General features: G+C 37.9%; 1 protein-coding gene across 1 annotated transcript in view; it reads right to left on the bottom strand.

The window, feature by feature from the left end:
• The window catches only part of kdm4b (lysine (K)-specific demethylase 4B), a 46912-nt gene that overhangs the window by 16914 nt on the left and 9642 nt on the right, over positions 1 to 20356 (bottom strand). Inside the window, exons 6-10 of the mRNA XM_028444013.1 lie at positions 17718 to 17767; positions 11980 to 12083; positions 10839 to 10976; positions 4962 to 5158; positions 3881 to 4128 (exon numbers count right to left, since the gene is read on the bottom strand). Of these exons, the coding sequence (XP_028299814.1) occupies positions 3881 to 4128; positions 4962 to 5158; positions 10839 to 10976; positions 11980 to 12083; positions 17718 to 17767 (737 nt within the window). The remainder of the gene's footprint in view (positions 1 to 3880; positions 4129 to 4961; positions 5159 to 10838; positions 10977 to 11979; positions 12084 to 17717; positions 17768 to 20356) is intronic.

Below are 20356 nucleotides of genomic sequence, written 5' to 3'. Positions count from 1 at the left end.
TTTAGTGCGTTTATTATAACTAGTACAGTGCCCGTCGGAAGTATGCATTCATATAGTGGGCGCTTAAGGAAAGTTGTCAATTACGGGCATAATAATATACTCTGTAGCATTATTAAGGGGTATATTTGCAGGTGCAAAGTAAAATAACAAGTGCAATTTCCCTGGTTTAATTCTATGAGACATGCGCATGATGAATGTGTTGGTTTTTTTACTCAGTAATTTTTAAATTTTTTGTTTTAATTATTGTTTGTTGTTGCCATTGTAGTGTTATTCTGGAGTCATTTTGTGTATTTTTTTATGTAGTTTTGTGCATTTCTGTTGTCATTTTAGTGTAGTTTTTGTATAACTATTTAGTTTTGTGTATATGGAGTAATTTTTATATTTTTGTTGTTGTTTGGTGTATTTTTCTGTAATATGTTTTTTGGAGTCATTTTGTGTGTTTTTGGAGCCTTTTGTATATTTTTGTGCATTTCTGTTGTCGTTTTGTGTATTTCCTGTATGGATATTGTTTAGTTAGGGGGGGAATCCATTCTAAATTCATGCGCACCAGTCCATCCACGTGTACCTGCCTAACTTTCACTAAACTTCTCTATTAGTAGTTAGGAGTAGTGGCAGGTGTGTCATGAGAGAAGCTGCAGTAATCAGGTGACCTTCACTATGTAACATGTAAACACTTAGATCTGACTCAGAGCGTAACACTACAGTCAATACCACCCTATGAACGGGTGTCGAGACAAAGACTGTAACCGGACTAAATGGTGGTCCTTTATTCACTCAACACTCACATACCTGCACGCATGTCACGTAGACGGTGATCGATAGTAAAGCCCACCTGATTGATGTGTGTGTGTGTGACTCTACCTGAGACTCTAATATCCTCCGTTGGTTCTCTCACACACGCACCGCGAAAAAATGTGCAGCTTTCAACACAGCAGCCATTGCCGTCAATAACGGTGAGCTCTGTCCGGTCTAAATAGCGAAAGGTCAAACCAACATGAAAATAAACGTTTTGAAACATTATCACCAAATAAGGAACAGTAAAAAGTATGTTTCCTTAAAAGAGAAGTCCACGGGAGCACACTACCACGCTACGGACGTGTGTCGTGACACAGACTGTAACCGGACTAAATGGTGGTCCATTATACAACTTCCGGGTGAGGTCCGTCCGGTCTAAATAGCGTACGGTCTAACTAACATGAAAATAAACGTTTCGAAATGTCATCACTAAATGAAGAACAGTAAAAAAGTGTTTTTCCTCAAAAGAGAAGTCTACGGGAGCTCATGCATGCACCGGAAGTGAGCTGTGCAGTGAAATAGATATAGATGGTGCGCTAGCGCCCCCTCACACCCTGAGGTCAAAAGTTGAGTAGGTTCATTTCGGGGGCGTCCAGAAGTGAAATAAAATTAAAATAAACATTTTGAAATGACCAAATTACTCCAAAATAACAGATACATACACTCGGGGTATTTGGAACCCGTCGAGTGAGTTTCAGGTCGAACTGGCACCGCGTCGGGGAGATATTTGCCGCACGCACGCACGCACACACCCCCTTGCTTTTATAGGTAGATAGCTTATGTAAAAACTCGACTACTGACGAGTTAGAATTTAGCAATAGCTACAAACTCTTAGTACAAAACATCAGTAACATTCACATTATTATTACTTATTGTAAAAATTTCTATTATAACGTAGCTGTAATCCACTAAGCCACAACTCTTCTCACCCTTACCACCAGTATGAGTGTAAAAATTCACTGACAGGTAGTGGGAAAACTTCACATGAAACATATTTTAATAATTGTTAACTACATATGTGTAAGCCGTAGACCCATTTTGCATTTACCATATTTTCCGGGCTATTGAACGGACCACTGTATTGGCCGCATTCCAATAATTTTGTAATTTTCCAAAAAAAAAATTCACAAAGGCCGCTCTGTGACATAGACCGCACCCTATTGGCTGATGAGGGTGCCATTCAAATGACCCGGCCAATCAGAACGGGCAGGTAGGCAGGCTGCTGTACTCCTATTAACAAAGGTTTCAGTGTATTTCTGTGTATTCTGATCAGTTTCAATTGATTGGTTTCCATCTCCAAATGAAATCACCTCCTACCTGCCTATCTGTCCATTTACAGCTTTTTATGGTCACTTTTACTGGAACCAAACTGATACACACCTCTCTCCCTCCGCTGCCCGTGCACTCACTCAGAGTCCAAAGCCGATCGCTTCTGAACAAACCTAACGTGGTTATTTGACAACTTTAAGCTGTTTATTGTTTATTTCTATCATAAACCGGATGATTTTTACTTCATCCGGAATGTTTCAGCGCTCGCTCTCTCTCTCTCCGTGTGTATGTCAGCTGTCAGCTGTGTACGATCGTTCCTGTTAAACCTAATGTAGTAATTTGACAACTTTGTCATTTATTATTAACTACTATTAAAAACTGAGATATTACATTTTAAACCTTATTGTACAGTTCATACACTGAATAAATTACAATTGAATTACGATTACATTGGCAACATGTTTTTAAAACTACAATTAGCTACATGCACAATTTGGCTTCCATTAACTCCCGGTCACAGTGTGTGGGCGAGGACTTCCGGTCCCAAAGTCCTGCCAATCAACCTGGATTATTGTTCTTAGCAAAGCCAGCGAGCGCTGGAAAAAATTAGTATGTTCAGAGTCCAAAAGAGGAGATTGGCCTATTAATGGGTTGGAGGTTCAGCATTACACTGTTGTGTACCTAGTTCTACCTGTTCTTCACGGTACAACTCCTGTATTAGCTTCCATTGCTTCCCTGCTGATAATGCAGCGCGTCAGCAAAGGCTAGCCAAAATCCGGAGATATAACTTCACTCCAAGTAGGGACACAAGAGTATGTAGCTGGCATTTCTTACCCAGTGATATTGTGCTTAACCATGGGGACAGAGTCTGCTAAAAAGGGGGGCTGTTCTATTTGAGTGGAACAACTACTCATTGCCTGAGCCAAGAACTGGTGTGTGGGAACGTAGGCCATGGCAGGAGAGCACTTCAGCTGCAGATCCAACTGAGGACTCTTCCGAATCGGAGATGGAGGTGATGGCCCTGGACCGTGATTATTGTGTTTCGCTGGCAACTAGGGTAATGGTCAACGAGTCGCAAACTGAAAACGAGGACCTGCGGAGACGACTTAAGCTGGCTCTGAGTCAAATAGAGCGGCTGCAGCTGCGGACGCGTTTTTATCTGGAGCGTTTTGCTAACGCAGATGACCAAATTAGCCAATAGGCAAGTTTGCATTTTATATTCTGTATTTAGTTATAGTAACCGGTGAATGTAGTATTCAAAGTTAAGTCAGTGTTTCAACTAATACAATACAGAAAAATATATGCATATATTTAGATATTTTTTGGAAGCGTTACGCGCCTAGAGCTAAGTTGCTAAACAGCTCCATAAACATTCAGTGCTGCTGGCGTAGAAGAGCTGTTACATACTGAACTGTCAAAATCCAAAACACTTTTATGCACCATCATATGGGGCACAGTGCAGCGAGAGCTGTCAGGTATTCGGCCGCTCACATTGTCCCGTCTTTGGATCAGTGAGCCCTCGGTGTCAGGGGAAAGTCCATTAGAGCAGTCTACGGCACCATTCAGCAACTGTTTTGCAACATTTGATGATGAATGACTTTCACAATTGCCACTTAAGTGCTATTGTTTTCAGCCAGCGAGGAACGGAACCGGAAGTTGAGAATCAAACCGTCAAATGTGGAAATAAATTTTGTTGCCCGGTGCAACAAGCCGATTATGATTATCCCATAATTGTAATTTACTATCAATTACGTGATTACAATTATAATTGACCCCAACCCTGGTCAGTATTATGCAGTTTCTAGGACCTGCTCACCCTCTCCAGTGGAGATCTCTGCAGCTTTAACAGCAGCTTTAGCCGCCTCCTGCTCCTCACGCTCCATAGCCTCCAGGGTCATCATGGCCTCCCGAGCCATACGCTCCTCTCTCTCCTGCCGTCGCTGAGCCTCGCGCGCCTCCACCTGACGCTGATAATCAGCCGCATTCAGCTCGATGCCCTCCTCCGCCAGGACTTTTACCTCCTCCAGCTTTAGACGACGGAACAGTTTCATCTTCTGCATAGCCCTGTGGACAGACAGAAAGTTAAGACTCTATTCAGGGTTGGGGTCATATACATTTTTCAATTACAATTACGTTTTCAATTATTCACGTTCAATTAGAATTCAATTACGATTACGTTGACTGGCATTTTTTCCAATTACAATTAAACTGGCAATTATTATTTGCTCCTGAAAGTCTATTACAATAACCTTCTCAATTACTGAAGTTCAAATTTATATAATCACAATTACTGAGCTTTTAATAAATAACCCCATAAAAAATATCCTTCCTCTTGTGTTAGCTTTCTGTTAGCATCTCTTATAATGTGTCAGTTCTGATCCATGTCTTAAATCAGCTGTAAAATACACTAAAAACAATAATCTATCATCCAATTTGTTTTTTTATCTCCTGGTTACCTTGTTAGGCTTCCTAATCAATGAAAATATTATTGATAATTTTGGTCTGGGAGTCTGAGCCTTTTTTCTGTCATTATACCCATAGATTTGTATTATTTTAAAAATGACAAAATGATCCTTAAGATAAGTTGATCTGAGACATATTTTAATTATTATTAACTACGTATGTGTAAGCCATGGAACTATAACATGGTTCTCCAGGTTTGTTTTTAAAAAATGGAAATGACCTGAATTTCCATGACAATTACATTTATCTGAACTCAATTACGATTAGAATTGCAATTATGCCATAACTGTAATTAATTATCATGCAACTACGCTGCTGCTTATAATCTGCTATGCCACAAGTCTGAACACCCAATTCAGTCATTTTTTAATTTCAATAACATGATAATTCTATAGAAAATACCGGAAAGAGGATTTCCACCTATGGACACTCACCTGCGCAGGATGTTGGCTCGAAAGGTGACGCGGTCCAGCCTCCAGCGCTCCAGTTCGGGGCTGCTGACCTCAGTGGGCTTCAGGTGGTCTAAAACTGTGATGTCTTTGCCCTGCTTCCACATTTCATAACGGTCTGGCTGTAGGCAGCGAACGAACACGTCCATTGAGATCTTCACCATGTCCTTTCTGCAGGTACACTAAAAAAAATTGATAATTTAGGAAAAGAAAAATTAGCTACCGTTCAGCACACCACAAATTGTTTTATGACATAATTAAAAAAAAGAAGAAAAATCCCCAATGATAAAGATGGCAACCACACATTACTATATATGTAGACAACAAACAGATGTGACAGAGGCTTCATGCCATTCAAAAACATTTACAGCTAAATTGTATGCATTCAAACCGTAATAGCAAAAGTCATTATCATTAATATGAAGAAATGACAAAAGCTGCAATTTGAACTTCAAATGTTTACATAATGTCATTGCATATGGAGGGGGCCATTGTGCTGATTGGAGGAAAAAGCTGCTAAGGACGCAAACGGTATCGGAAGCAAATGAGTTTTTGTAGCAATCACAGCAAGAAGTTTTAGAAATGAGAGGGATAAAAAGAAGATGATAAGACAAACAAAACTGTGGGAGGAGAAAGAAGGAAGAAAGAGAGTGTGGGGGGGTCAGCAGCTCTATTTATTTCCTGCTGTGCTTAGCTTGCTGAATTACATTCTGGCTTCTGTATTTCCTCCGCTGTACTGACGGCATTGTGTTCAATTACTGGAAACACAACAAAACCCACTTCCACAGCAAAACAATATCTGGCCTACAACTCATATAGACAGCATTTGATGGACAGAAGCATTAAAATATGATGTGGAGTGGTGGAGGTGGTATTTCATTGTGTGTGTGTGTGTCATGGAAAACATATATTAAAAACCACACATTAACTGTAAAAGCATGATAACAGTTTGTAAATGACAAAAAACCCTATTTTACTGGTAAATGATCTAAAATCTCATTTAGTTTTAATGGTACTAATAAAAAAAATGGTAAAATGCTCACAGGCAATGCTGAGTTTCTCTATGTTATCATATAAAAACTTAATTAGAGGAAACATATTTGAGAGTGCACCGGATCTGAAGAGGGGAACACGTGCCTTGAGGTGGGCATTCGATGAGCCTTGATAATCCTAATGAAGCTAAATTGTTGAAGTTACAGCAAATCTCAATCTTGGGGGACTCTAGGAATCCAAAAACTCAGTGAACGTGACGGATGTCAAAAACAGAACGAGGTGTGAGCCTGACCTAAAACCAGAGTACAGTAGCTAGGAAACATTGATAATCTCATCGCACAAAACCCAATGACTGAGGGACAAATCCAGCCTTAATTACAGACTGTTTACTTCAAAATGCAGCAGTGCAGAAAGGAAACTCTTTAGTGTATCGGCTTGCGTGTAAATATCATAAACATCCTTGATTCCTCCCTGAGAGCCAGAAATATACTTAATGACTTCAGATTTCACTAAATTACTCTCCTTTTTCTCACCCCTCTCACATGTTTTCTTAACCATCTGCATTTTTTTCACACATCCTCGTTTGACAACAGCTGTTTAAGATTCTAAATAGAAAAAAAAAGAGATTTAAATGCAGACATTTTGCAATAAAGGGATGATAATAGGGAGGCGTAGGGAAGTCAGCACAGGGACGCACTGCTACATCTGTCATGTTAGGCACAAACTTTTCTTAAGTGAAAATCAGATGTGATTAAACAATCTGTGATATTCTATAAAGACTGAAGCTTACACATGAAAAGAATCAGCTTTACTAAGTGATGAAAGAACTTTTGAGATGGAAAACATGTTTTTTGTTGGATAGATAATTTACTTCTATACTTCCATAAACACACACACCACACACACACACACACTAAACCTTAAAAAGCCTTTTGATATTTAGCTGTTTTTCGTTCATTTTAAAAGAGGCCTTTTGGTCTTTACTCTGCGCTTGAGCGTTGAGCAACGACACGCAGACCTAAATGCAAGAGTTTCTCATTACCGGTAACCTTGTTTAGAGATTGAAAAAAAAAAGTGGAATAATCATCTGCAATTTATTAGTGAAATGGGGAAAAAAAAAAAAAAAAAAAAAAAAATTCACATTTTTGCTCAAATTCAGGAAGATAATTTCCTCCAATGATAAACTTGCATTAACAAAATGTAAAAAGCCATTGAGTGTAGTGTTACATCATTTTGAGTGTTTTTATTTGTTTGGCTCTAAATATTCTGGCCATTTTAAAGGCTATTGTTTTTATATTTTTATTTGCTTAATTTTTAAGTCCTGTGTATTGTACATTTATAGAAAAGGAGATATGCAAATTTGTCCCATTGACTCCCATTGTAACTGCATATTTTTCATATACTGTAATCATGACATATCATATTGCTTTTTCAATAACACCTAATAGATCAAAGCAAAGGCCTGGATTTCTTATCTTGAAAAATATACAAGGTAAATACTGCATATTTAGGGTTTTTCCTGCTCAGAAAAAAATTGAGGTTCTCATAATAAAAAGTCCAAAGTAACATGAAAAGGGTTTGAAATGTACATTTTATATCTATGGATAGGTAAAAATCTAATGAATAAAATGAATGGAGAACATTTTATTGTACTTTTATGAGACGGACCATTTGTGTACACAAGGTGCACAAGTTAATTTAAAGGAGTGCACAAGAGTTAAATGTTATAGGTCAACCTTCAACTCTTTCCGTATTGGCTTCTGAAGTTAATTGGGTTTCATTTAAAGGCGCTAGATTAGCTTAATGACATCCAGTAAGCATTTTCCAAGGGTCACATTGTGTGTTTTTTGTTCACAAACATGTTAATGTTATACAATCTGAAGAAGCCTAAAACCTAGTGTATATTTACAGAGTTTGTGGAGAAGGTTGATTAAGACTGTGATGTCTTAAACAACAGAAGTATGTGCTCACACAGAATGTAAGAAGGGCTGACAATGACACTGCAGGTGTGCTTTCGTTCTGCCAGTCAGACAGATGGGTCAGCAGCTGAGGAGTTTGTATTTAAAGAAACAGACATTAAGCTTACACCGACTCCCTCTCTCAGAAAACGGTGACGAATTTGATACAGAGCCTCATCGTTCACTGTCCAGTTTGGTGCTGACAAATCAGGTTTTCAGTGCAGTGAGGGTGGGAAAAGGAGGACGGACGGCCAAACAACTTAACAGATGGCTTCAGCCAGGGATGAAAGAGAGAAAGACGTTGATGGAATTAAATGGCCAAAACTGGCAGGACAAGAACTGTAGATGTAAGTCCATTTATGTAATTGACATTAAAATACAAATGAAACAGTTTATTATGGGGTAAACCAAAAAAATACAAACAGCCTACAGTGGGTGCGAAATGCTTGCAAAAAAAGGTGGAGTCATGTTGATCAGCTTAGCTTTAGCACCACACGTCTTCTACTGACTCTGTGACTTTATTTAAATCACTTCTTAAAACATACTTTTATCGGAGAGTTTTCCCTGATTTTAAAGAGTAACTAAACCCCTGCTTTCTGCTGACCTGCCACTAAGGGGGGAATTAAAAAATTGCCTTGATTATGGGCGGGGCTCCTGACTCAGTAAGACAAGCCCAGTTAGGTAGCCGTTCAGTGCTGACAGTGACAGACCGCTGCCTGCTCGACTACTACACACAATACACAGCCCACAAGTATAAGCGTGCACACACAGGCTATATTACTGACAAAGAGTGCCTACTCTACTCTCGCCATGAGCCTCAGAACACCGCATGCATGCATGCACGCACACAAGTATATCTGATATTTTACAACGAAATACACAAAATTAAAATACTTTTACTAAAATGTGAAGAGTGGGACTAGGATCAATAAACAGCACTACTTAATACCCAAATACATATGTGTTTAGCAGAAAAAAGTGGGTTTGGGGTTTAGTGACTCTTTAAATAACTTCTAACTTGTTCTGTTTTTATTTTAACTGTTTTAATCTCTGACCAAAACTCAAAGGGACAAATTCACTAAAGGTTTAGGGGCATTAAAACGTGTGCAAACGTCACTCCACACGCTGGGAGGGAGGGGGTGGGAGATGTACTTACGAGAAATGGCACCCCTTAAATCTGACATAGCCGAGTAAGGCTAAAACAGGGACGGACGGACTAACGGGCACACACATATGGGCACACACACGGGCACACACACGGACACACACACGGACACACACACACAGCGAGGAGAGATGAAGAGGGAAAACCAGGTAAAGAAAGGAAAGGAGAAAAGGAACCTAAGTTTTTAACCAGAAGACATTGTAGAGTTTTTAATTCCCAATCAAACCACACCATGTCAATTTCATGCTCAACGGCTCGGAGGCAATGAAGCAGTTTGCATCCGTGCGAGAATAGGAAGGTGCCGTTATTGAGGGTGACAGATGGTGTGCAGCAGAGAACCAGACGCTGCTTTTATATTTGGATATGATGTACTGCATCAACTTTTGGGTGGAGCAAATCACACATCAGATCCTAACTAAAGTGTGGCCACATCTCACAGCACTTCTAATATTTTGCTTTTGTTGCAAGCCTACACACAGTCTAAATTTAAAATCATGACCTACTACACGCTTGTGTTGCATATTTGATAAAAGACTTAACGTCCAACTTGTAGCAAGGTAAACTTGTTTTACAGTATATTTAAAAGTAATGTGGGTCAGTGCATTTTAAAATGCTTTGAACATCCTTTAAAGCAATATTGTGAAAGAAAGTCAACAAAACTTTCACAAGAATATCTATAATACAACAATCAATATCAATAGTATCAATAGGAACTGGAGCCTTAGCATTCACACACTTCTAGCCTAATCCATGCTTAGCAGTAAATGTCACATCTATGGTTTCTCTTCCAAACATTTTTTTTTTTCATCCTAAACCTTTTAAGGATGATGTATTAATCCCTGCTACAGATAATGTGTGCTGGCCTTTTATAATCTCACTTGTTTTTCTGATGGTTGCACATACTAACTTTTCATCTAATAAAAGCCTTTTTTCCCACTGCACTTTTTGTAAATTGTGACTGTATTTGATTCTATGGACTTAAGTATTTCTGAACTTCCAGCAGCTTCAATGCAATAAGTCAGAATACACAATATAAGTCAAAAACTGAATTTGCAAAAAGCTTTCATGCTGAGCGTTTCCCCTGTTCTTCTGTAGATCTGTGGTTACAGGTGTGTACATGGCACGTACTAAATGGGCAGGTGAATTAATTACTCTCCAGCTGTTGTTTGTATATATTACTCGCTCTCAACATTAAAAAGACTGTACTGAAAAGAGTGTTCTGTTTGCTTCCTTTAAAATATCACATTATTGAGTCCATTAACCCTGAAACAACCTGAGACACAAATATTCACCCTTAGGACAGAATAGCCATATATAAACAAAGCAAAGTAGCCTGCGTTGTGTAATGGGATTACTTAATTGGTTTACTGCTTCACCCATGTCCATATTATTTCTATTTTATCAGCTTTCCCTTAGTTGATGAAATTACTGCCATAATAAATATCCCAAAATCAAGCCAAAAAAGTATTATTAGGCATTAATTAAGTGAAATCTTGTAAAAAAAAATTTAATTCCACTCAAATGGTGCCAGAGCACTGTATATGAAATGTTTACGTATTACAAACACTCTCTCCAAATTTAACCACCCGTTTATCAGGGAAAATTTGCATTTATGGGTTATCTGCATCATATACTGTAACTATTTCCATTCCAGTAAGCAAATTATGCATTTTCAAGTTCTTGGTTTCCTCATTTACACCAATATTTTTGTCAAAAATGAATACCTTCATTCTTATTTGGTCTTACCTGGGTCGCCATTTTGCCATAATCCACCCAGCGCAAAGTGGCAAAGTTTGTTGACTCAGCACAGTTGAATCCATGGTTGAAGCCGGCATGGAAACCATAGGGGAAAGTGATCATAAATTCACCCTCATTCTGAGTTACCTATGTCCAGAAAGAAAATCAAACAGACATCATTATTAAAAATATTCATTCAAAGTGGGCAGTTAGACACTGGTTACCTGATTCGTTTCTATCATTAGAGTGTCAGAGAGCTCAGAAAACTAAGAATTTACTTTCCGTCAACTTTTGTGATTTGGAAGTCAAACTATGGTCACTCAGAGTGTCTTCCCATGAGTTCAGGTATTCGGAGAACTCGAGGACAAGTTAAGCACATTCTTTTTTTTATTGTGTTGCGGTAAAATTTAAGCCTGACAATTCTTGAATGTGGGTTTTGACTCCTTTGTGACAACTGGATCCCAGCAATCAAAAGACTCATCCAGCCTGGCGCGGTGACAAGGCAAGATAGAGAGAAATAAGTAGATATGCTGGAAGTAAGAGATAAACTTCCTAAACTAAAGGCAGTATGGATATCAAATCCCTTTTTTGGCTTTTGGGAGGAACACAAGAAAGTTTTATTTTCACTCATGGATGAAGGAACATACTGTAGGTGTCACAAGTAGCTCTCTGTTGTGATAATGACATCTTGAGGGGAGAGTGACAAGGTACGTGAGGTACTGGGAAGAACCCATCACTGACTGTGAAGGCCTTTGAATTCTGCTCTGTGCCACATTTTCTTATTTCTACTTCAAACTCGCAGAGATTTTTGCACTACATGAACTTTCATTTGCACATTGAACAGAAAAGACAGAAAGAGGAGAAAATGTAGCAATTAAATTTCTCAGACAGACAAGAGAGAAGGTCTGTCTTCATACTGTACAGTTACTACAGACAATGTCAGTTGTGGTGAGGTATTCAATATCTTCAGTTTTGATAGCAGTTGTTTCTTGGCAGTGTCTCAATCTGTCATCATCATTTTTGTCAATACAATAATACTTCAGATTAGTATCTATAAATAACACAGATTAAATTATTTAAATTTGTATTAAACTAAGAAATCTCTGGTTTGAAATACTGTTAATGGTTATGTAAATCAGTTACCACTCACCCTGTCAAAGGGGATGCCATACTTCTTCAGAATCGATGGTGATATCAAAGTCATCTTGTGGCGAAGAAAGGCATCGCAGCCTTGAGCACTGCCAGGGAAGAAACCTGCAGAGAGCGACAGTGTACATTTCTCAATAATTACAATGAAAAGATAAAATGTCTCCCACTGTAGGATTTTAAACATAATGTGCAAATCTCAAAGTCAAAATGTCTTTATAACTAGTGCTAATATAATGCACCAAAAGCCACCATATAGGATCATTTTCGCAAAATCTTCTTTTCAGGACATCACTGCATTAAAAGTAGCCATAACCTGTTATTTCCATGGAGAGAGATATTATGTGACCTAAAATTAGGCTGGGGAGGGTCTATGTATAGGTATTGGTTAGTATCGGAAATAAAAAATGTAGTGTTGGACAATATCAGCGTACTGATTATCAGCTAAAAGCTAATATCGAACATCCCTAGTATGGAGGCTGTAAAAGATTTAGGCAACAAGACTGTAAGTGGTGAGTGTGCAGTAGAAACACTGTAGGAAATGATTATATCGGCCTCTGCCTGATATTCCATGCATAGCAAAGATTGTACATTACTTATCAGTAATTATATAACTGCAGTGGCATTTATTCTGGAACAATGATTGTATGCCAACAAAGTTGCTTTGCCACACTTTCAAACAGAAAATGCTCATTTTAAATCTGCTGATGCTGACGCGTGTTAAATCCAATAAGAAAAGCTCAAGACTCCGACCACTCTAAACACACAGTCTAGACTAGGTCTGCAAAGCCAGACAAAAAATAAACTTGATTAAGATGAGCTTTGGTGTCAAATTACAGGGACCTGATGCTGCAGTGTTATAAATTAAATTACCATGTTGCATGTGAGTTCATCAAGATTCTAAGGAATACTAATATTTGTTAAAGAATGGGTTGATGATGCCTTTGCGACAATTGCATTCCTGTCCATCACAACCAAACTAAACATTTCCCTTCAAATGTGCTTTGTTGGTTCAAACGTGCTGTTATCATATAAAAGCAGCAGCACCAAATGCAAGGAAAAAAAATGCAGCTATAGCGATTGTTTTAAGTATAGTCTCATTTGTTTTTCCCCGAGATACAATTAATCCAAAACAGAACAGGGTCTAAAATAAAAGTCTCTTTAAATGGTTGATGCTTCTGTACCCAAGGTCACCGCTAAAAAAACTTCTGCTTTTACAATGCTTCATAAGGGCATGGATTGTTTGCTATACAAACGTGAATTTACAACAGTTGCTGTTTTGCAGATAAAACATCTACTTGCCAGCCTAAGTAATGTGTAAATGTTAATTTGGCGTTCCAAAACTAAACCATTTCTTAAACAAAAAAAAGAGACTTTATTTAAACTAACACAATTTTTTCCTTCAAAGGCCAAACTTGCTCTCAGATACAGAGAGACTTGGAGGGGATTCCTAATCAAAAGACTCCATCAGTCACTCTCCTGCTACTTGGAGCCTGTGGCTGCCAGTGCCTCGGAGGGGGTCCATCCAAACTTCCCCCCAGTTACACTTTAATGTGACTGACAGTATAATCAGCAAACATTTTGTCCCTCATTTCCGCTGCATTGTTTCAACCTCTGTTCCACTCTACAAAGCAAAAGTGGAAAAAAGGGACTCTCATTGCCCGCTGCTTATTGAAGCTGATAAAAGTTGAATAATGTGCCGATGGAGCTTGGTATTAATTCATATTAAAACTCGGCTGTCTCTCCTGAGTTCGCCACGGGATAATATTAACTTAAAGGCTTTGTTATTTCCTTTTGGGTTTGGAAATACCTTTCCTGCCTCTAAACCATGGCTTGCCCTTACCCCCATAAAGCTTCTGAAGCCACAACTGCAATCATTCAAAGCCAAGTAGAGCTGAGAGCCTCGGGTTCAGTCACTATTTCAAATGTCTGGGGTGGAGTTTTCAAGAAACTAGGCTGTCCTCCCAGTCTCTTTTGGCGTTCCTGCTATACTCATAACTGTCTTTTAGGACCTCGTAAATATCTGGCAGCCTGTGCCGACAATGGTTTTGATAGGTCAGTGGGTGCCTGTTAAATAATACTGGCAGGGCCTCCCTCCGACTGCCAGCTGCTTGGACAAGAGGAAATAAAGTTATGGGACAAAAATGAGTTGACATGACTAGATACAATACATAAATATAGTATATCCAAGCAACATGTGCTTAAGAGATGAAGAGTGAAAAAATATAATTAGATCTCAGGACAGATCATTTACCTTAGATCACCTTTTCCGTTAATCTCTTCAGTAACAGAACCTAATACAAAAAACTGCATTAAAATTCTTCTGATGCTTTCCGGTATGTCTCATGTCAGTGATAAATAACAAACTAAAGTTCCTATTTCCTGTATATTACAGCTTACTGTCAATATTCCAGGCTTTTAATAGTCGAAGAAATACCAAACCTTTATTAGATTTATTTTAGCCTATAACATTACATACATAATGCATTTAGGGGTTATGTCTGGTGAGCTAATGTTAGACATCAAACATTATGAACTGGGAAGCTAATTAGAACTGAAAATAAAACTGTAATGGCACAAGGCTCAGAACAAACATTATTTTAGCAAAAATGCCTTCAGTGCGTAGATGTTGAGAAACCCAGAACAACTGTGGCTACAGATGTTTTATCTCCACCGTGTTGCAGGGGATTGAATAACCAATGTTTTACAAGCCGTTACTGGGTCAGTAAAACAACACAAAAGCCCAACAAAACACACATTGGGACCAGACATTGTACAAACGGCACTGATAGGGATAATAGCAACAATTACAGCTGATTCATAGTCTGCATGGTTAGTCAACAAAAACAGCAGGGCTGTGAGAGCTAAAACAGGAAGACATCAAATCAACTTTTCATTAGAGTTCACATTTTCTCCACTGTGGAGTGCTTTCGCTTTATTCAGAACTGATTTCGGAGTTACTCTGAAAATAAAACTTCTGCTTTGTCTTTTTCAATCTACTGACGATGGGGCTACGCTCGAGTGATCAGTGACCCATCTCAAAAATGAGGACAGAGGGTCTATTTAATCAAGTTTGGATTAGGAAACTCCACCTTATCTAAACACTATCAACCTCTGAACAAGATGCAAGACTAAAGTTAATCCCTATTGATCAAAACAGTATAATTGGAAAGAGAAACACAAGGAGGAGGAGGTGGAAAGAAATCGTCTCAAACAGAAGGCACAGTGGCAAAACCGACTTACTTTTATTCATCTTAATTCGCTTCGGACAACTCTTTAAAGAAAAGTCGGTAACACTTTATTTGAAGTTTCATACATACGGCTGACATTACGCATTCATTATTATGACATGACACCTGTCTTTAGCATTAATAAGTTGTCATAAAGGCTCTCATTAAGTGTTGTTTGTTACCCTAACCCTACCTAACCCTACTAGATCCCTCCACCTAACCCAAAAAATGCCAACATGGCTCCAAAGGTTGTTCGCGAAAGGTGCCATAATTTAGCAAACAAAACTTATTGACAGCCTTTATCTTATTCGTGCTAATGACCGATAATGCCAGCGTAATGTAAGCCTTATGTATAAAACTTCAAGGTGTTACTGAAAAGTCTAATCCATGTTTTCTCCTGGCAATCAACAAACAATAGGATGTTTGCATAAACTAACAGTTATATGTCCTACTCTATCACATGGAATCAACAGTTTTTCAATAATGTGAAAATTCTAATGACACAATGGCTGCATGATAAATCAATGTTCAATCGTAAGCGAAAAACTTATTTAGGACGATGAAAACGAAAATCGCCAGATGAGTTTGTTTCTTTAACCAAAAGTGATCAGTTCTCTATTATGTCTTAAGCTGCTGTAGCAATATACTCGTCTCTCAACTGTCCTCCTCTCACACCAATTAAAATTAAATTAATGAACTCATGCAGATGTTAATGTTTTCTGTTATTTTTTTCAGTTTTTTCATATTAATCTTTTTTTTTTTAAATTAAATTAGTTTTATCTCCTATGAGGAAACAAAATAAATACTAATAAAAAAAAAAGAAAACCATAATTAAACAAAAATGTAAGTCGAAAATAAAAATGAAATTTCAAATGAGTAAGATATAATTAAAGGTAAATATAAGTTGAACTGATATGGATTATTCTGACAGTATGAGAGCAGCATTAACGTCACTCAATTTCCCCTCAGGGCGGAATGGTTCACTGAATCTGAGTAGGTTTATTTAATTAAGTTTTGATCAACTATCATGATGATGTCATTCCAGACAGCACTGATTAAACAAAAACAGCTGACTCATGTTTTCACAAAGTAGTTGATGAAAAACGGGCGGAGCTTCACAGACAGTAAAGTTAAGCGGAAACTGGTGGCTCTGTATTTTGGAGTGAGTGATGAGTTGCATAATTTTTTGGTAGTTTAGACGGTGTTTGAAGCGGCCAGGACGGGAGGGGGCAGGCGGTGCACCTAATGAGTCGTCCCCAGGTGGATCGTCACCAGTGGATTCCGTTTTCATTGGTCAATTCCGTGATTCCAATAACGTGGATTTTATAGGTTGTTTAAATAATGAATAGAAAGTCCTTCATGTGAAAAGCTTGCAGCTTTGTCTTGGAAGAAGAAGAGTAAACTACTCACCACTGTACGGTCTGTGTGAAGGCAGCCTCTGCTAAAGCAAGGCAGCACAACAAACCTATTTTCACACGTCCAGAAAATCCACACGTGGAGAGTGGAATCCTGTGTGTTGCCTAGTGAGCTGAAACACCACTAGCTCTGGAGCTGATAACGCTAGCAGCTTCATTATCGCGTGGTGTCCCTTATGACAAAACAGAAGCTATGTGGAAAAGGACTACAGATGGGATGGCATTTCCCATTTCAAAAAGACATGATCCCAATATATACACTACACAAGAGGGTCAACGATGTGACACCTACATTTTCTGTCAAAATGCATTAAAACTGAGTTAAAAAAAAAGGTTTAAATGCATTCGAAGATGTCATATGTGTCACCTATATATGTACTCACTTTGAACTTTTTAAAAAACAATACTTATTTGTAATTTATTCTTTTATTTAAAATGTCAAAAGATGTGGTGCGACTCTTATATTAAAAATCACTATAAATTCGATTCAACTTTATTTATATAGTGCTCATTATGACAAAAGTAATCTCAAAGCATATGTTCAAATTTATTTTTGAATTAAGTGATTTGTAGTCCTGTATAAAAAAAACTTAAAGTAATTCTATTTTTATTTTCATTATAATATACATGCAACTTTGTCATATTTAATATGCTGAGAAACTCCTGGTACACCCATGACCCAAAAACAACATTTTAAAATCTTTGCTTCTCTATCTTCTGTAGTTTTATAAAACAAAAACTTAAGTTTTTAGCAAAGACAATGGGGGTTATTATTTTTGCAAATCATGCAGCTCTGTGTTACACAAGAGCAGACAAATTATTAGTGTCATCTTTAGTACCGTTATCTCATTATCGGATTCTTTCACTTCACAGTCTAGACAGTTTAGTGGTCTGGCAATTTTTTTGCACTTCTTTTCAGCACCAGTGGCAGAAAAAGTGAAGATTCTTCTTCTCAAGGCATTCTCAGAACAGAACCCTTTAAGTGTCCCAATTACTCCTACATACATGCCTTTGTCAGGCGGATTGTAGAATTCTGAGCATATGAACAGCTGTGAAGTGTGCTGAAGAGCAAAAAGAAAATGTATGCTCGTCCTCACCTTGTGCGAGCCGCTCCAGCCTCTTCCCATGTTCTGGTGGGACAGCGTACCTGTAGATAGAGAGCAGAGTGTAATCATTTAGAATTCAGTGAGGAGTTTGGTGGGTACATAAATATAGACAGTTTGATTTTCTCCCTTCCCGACCAAGGACGGCAAAATGCCAGATTACCCTATGTCAGAGGTCAGCAACCTTTATCACTCAAAGAGCCATTTCCCACAGAAAAGAAAGCATTGGGAGTCACAAATCCTTTTGACATTTAAAATGAAGATAAAACTATATGGAACAGTTTTTCTTTTACCATTATGCTGTATACAGTATAAACAAACTATAGTGTGTTGCATTTATGAAATCAATTAACAAGTTACAAGAACCAAAATATTTTTAACTCTAGAAAAAAAAAGACTGGGTTTAAATAAAATACAAAATTTTAGTCCTTTTTGTATTAAAAAAAAAAAAAGCTGAACTTCAGTTAAAGGTTCTCTCTTTGACAGACTTCGCAGAGAGGGCCAAATCCCTGATTTCTTGCACAATTTCACTCATTTTTTAAGTCTGTGAATAGATGTTCTGAAATCTGAGTTTGAAAGCAATCTGACCTTGTAGCATTAAACATTCTGTTGCCTTTAGACACTTTTCTTTTCTTAGATTTATCCATAGTTGGCCTACTTGTGGTCGGAAAATTACAGAAATTACGCGCCGGTGGGTGTTACACATTGGCGTTTTTAACGCATATGATGAGTGACAAAAATTGAACATATTATATTTTGATTTCATATTCCATTTATTTTTGATTTTATTTGATTATCCTCAAATTTAACATTACACTTAAAAAAATTATTAAGCAAAATTAATGAAAATGTCCAGATAACGGGTTCTGAAACGAGTCAGGGCCGACATTAACTTGTTCAATATTTACATCCAAAAGTCTTCGGGTGGGGAATAGCAAACTACTCCCGAGTCATGGCTCCATGAAATTTGACGTGGAGATGAATAAAGTCAATCAAGAAGCTATATGACTGAGGAAGAAGGAAGCAGGCGTAAACTGCTAAAGTTCTTCTTTTCTTTTTTAATGTTTGAGATTCTTCCATCAAAAATAGTCCCAAACCACCATAATTCCCCCCTCTTGTGTGTCCACTTCCAAGTTGTGTGTTGTGTTTTCCAGTTTTTTCCATGTTTCTGCATCTTAGTTAGTATTAAATCATGTTTGATCACGTGAGACTGCAGGCTTGGAAGAATACCTTCATGTGTGAGGTCTATGATATTTAAAATATCTCTGTGGATTTACTAAAATCCTCCCCGCTTTAAAGGCTGTCAAACATTCCTGATATGAATTATGTAAAGTAGGATGGAAGTCTTCCTATCTGTAAATAACTCCATTAAAGAAAACTATGACTTCCTTAATCATCCAACAAGAATTGCCATTTGCCAACAATTATTCCATATTATTTTACCACATATAAAATATATAGAAAATTCTATCATTTTTTTTTTCTTTTTGCTTTACATTTTCCTATCGCATGAAGTATAGGTATTGTAAACAATAGAGCATTACATTGGCATTGAGAGAGCACATCTATTTGTAAAACAACGTAGGATGGTGTGAGCTCAGCCCTTCTCTGTTTATTTGCAAAGTTATTACACCCTTTATTACTGCAATTATTTCCTCTGGGTAGTTTAAACCTCCAGAGACCTCAGGCAATAAGCTGCAGCTGAAAACAAAGCCCACATTTCTCTGTTCTAAGTGAATCAACAGCACCGCGGTTGAAACAAATGGAGACTGTGAAGAGAAGAGAAAAGAAGTCGAGAACAAAGATGGAGAGATAGGACACAACAACATTTAAAAAAAAAAAAAAAAAAAAAAGAATGTGAGCACGGCGGGGAGAAATTGAAACTTAAAACACAAAACACAAAATGTGGAGTCCATCTCAGCCAGTGCACGTTTTTTGGTGCCACACTGCCACCTGTAGACAAGACAGTGAAAAATGGCTGCTTCTCAGAGGGACTTGATTTTCCCCAAGTACTTAGACATCAAAGGCCTTCTGACCTCTGCTCATTTTGGGGACAAGTGACATCTGACAAGAATGACAAGAAGTGCAAAAAAAATCAAGTGATGATCTCAGAGCTGTAAATGATCTTTATTGAGATATGTGCAATTAATGTCTCTCCCTCTCTGCCATAAATTTAAGACCATACCCTCTCTGTGTGTGTGACCATACTTTCAAATCCTGCAGTTTGCACCCAAACGTAGACGGAAAAGAGAATAATGATGAAAATGAATCAGGTTGTGTGAGGTGAAATTTGTCCTGAGGCGATAAGACCAAGGACGATCGAAAGCGATAACTTTTGAATGCCACTGGTTCCCATTATCCTTCAAAGATACTTTGCACATACTTTCCCTATAATGTGCACATGGTCTTTTACTGCAAACAAGTTTTATAATGAAACAAACCCCATAACTTTGATTAAGGGACTCTAATTTTTTCTCTGTGTGACAAATGTATTGCTGCTTGGCAGTTGGATATGGTGGCTCCCAGCGAGGAGGTCAAGTGATAAGAGCCCTGGCATGTCTGGGTAAAGATTCTATCACTGCTTCCCAATTTAGAATCTACATGGTTCATTTTAAGTTAGACTTAACTAATGT

The sequence above is a fragment of the Gouania willdenowi genome, chromosome 4 (assembly GCF_900634775.1).
Source record: "Gouania willdenowi chromosome 4, fGouWil2.1, whole genome shotgun sequence".
Classification (NCBI taxonomy): domain Eukaryota; kingdom Metazoa; phylum Chordata; class Actinopteri; order Blenniiformes; family Gobiesocidae; genus Gouania; species Gouania willdenowi.
The sequence above is the reverse complement of the archived record's forward strand: the minus strand, read 5'-3'. Positions and strand labels throughout refer to the sequence as shown.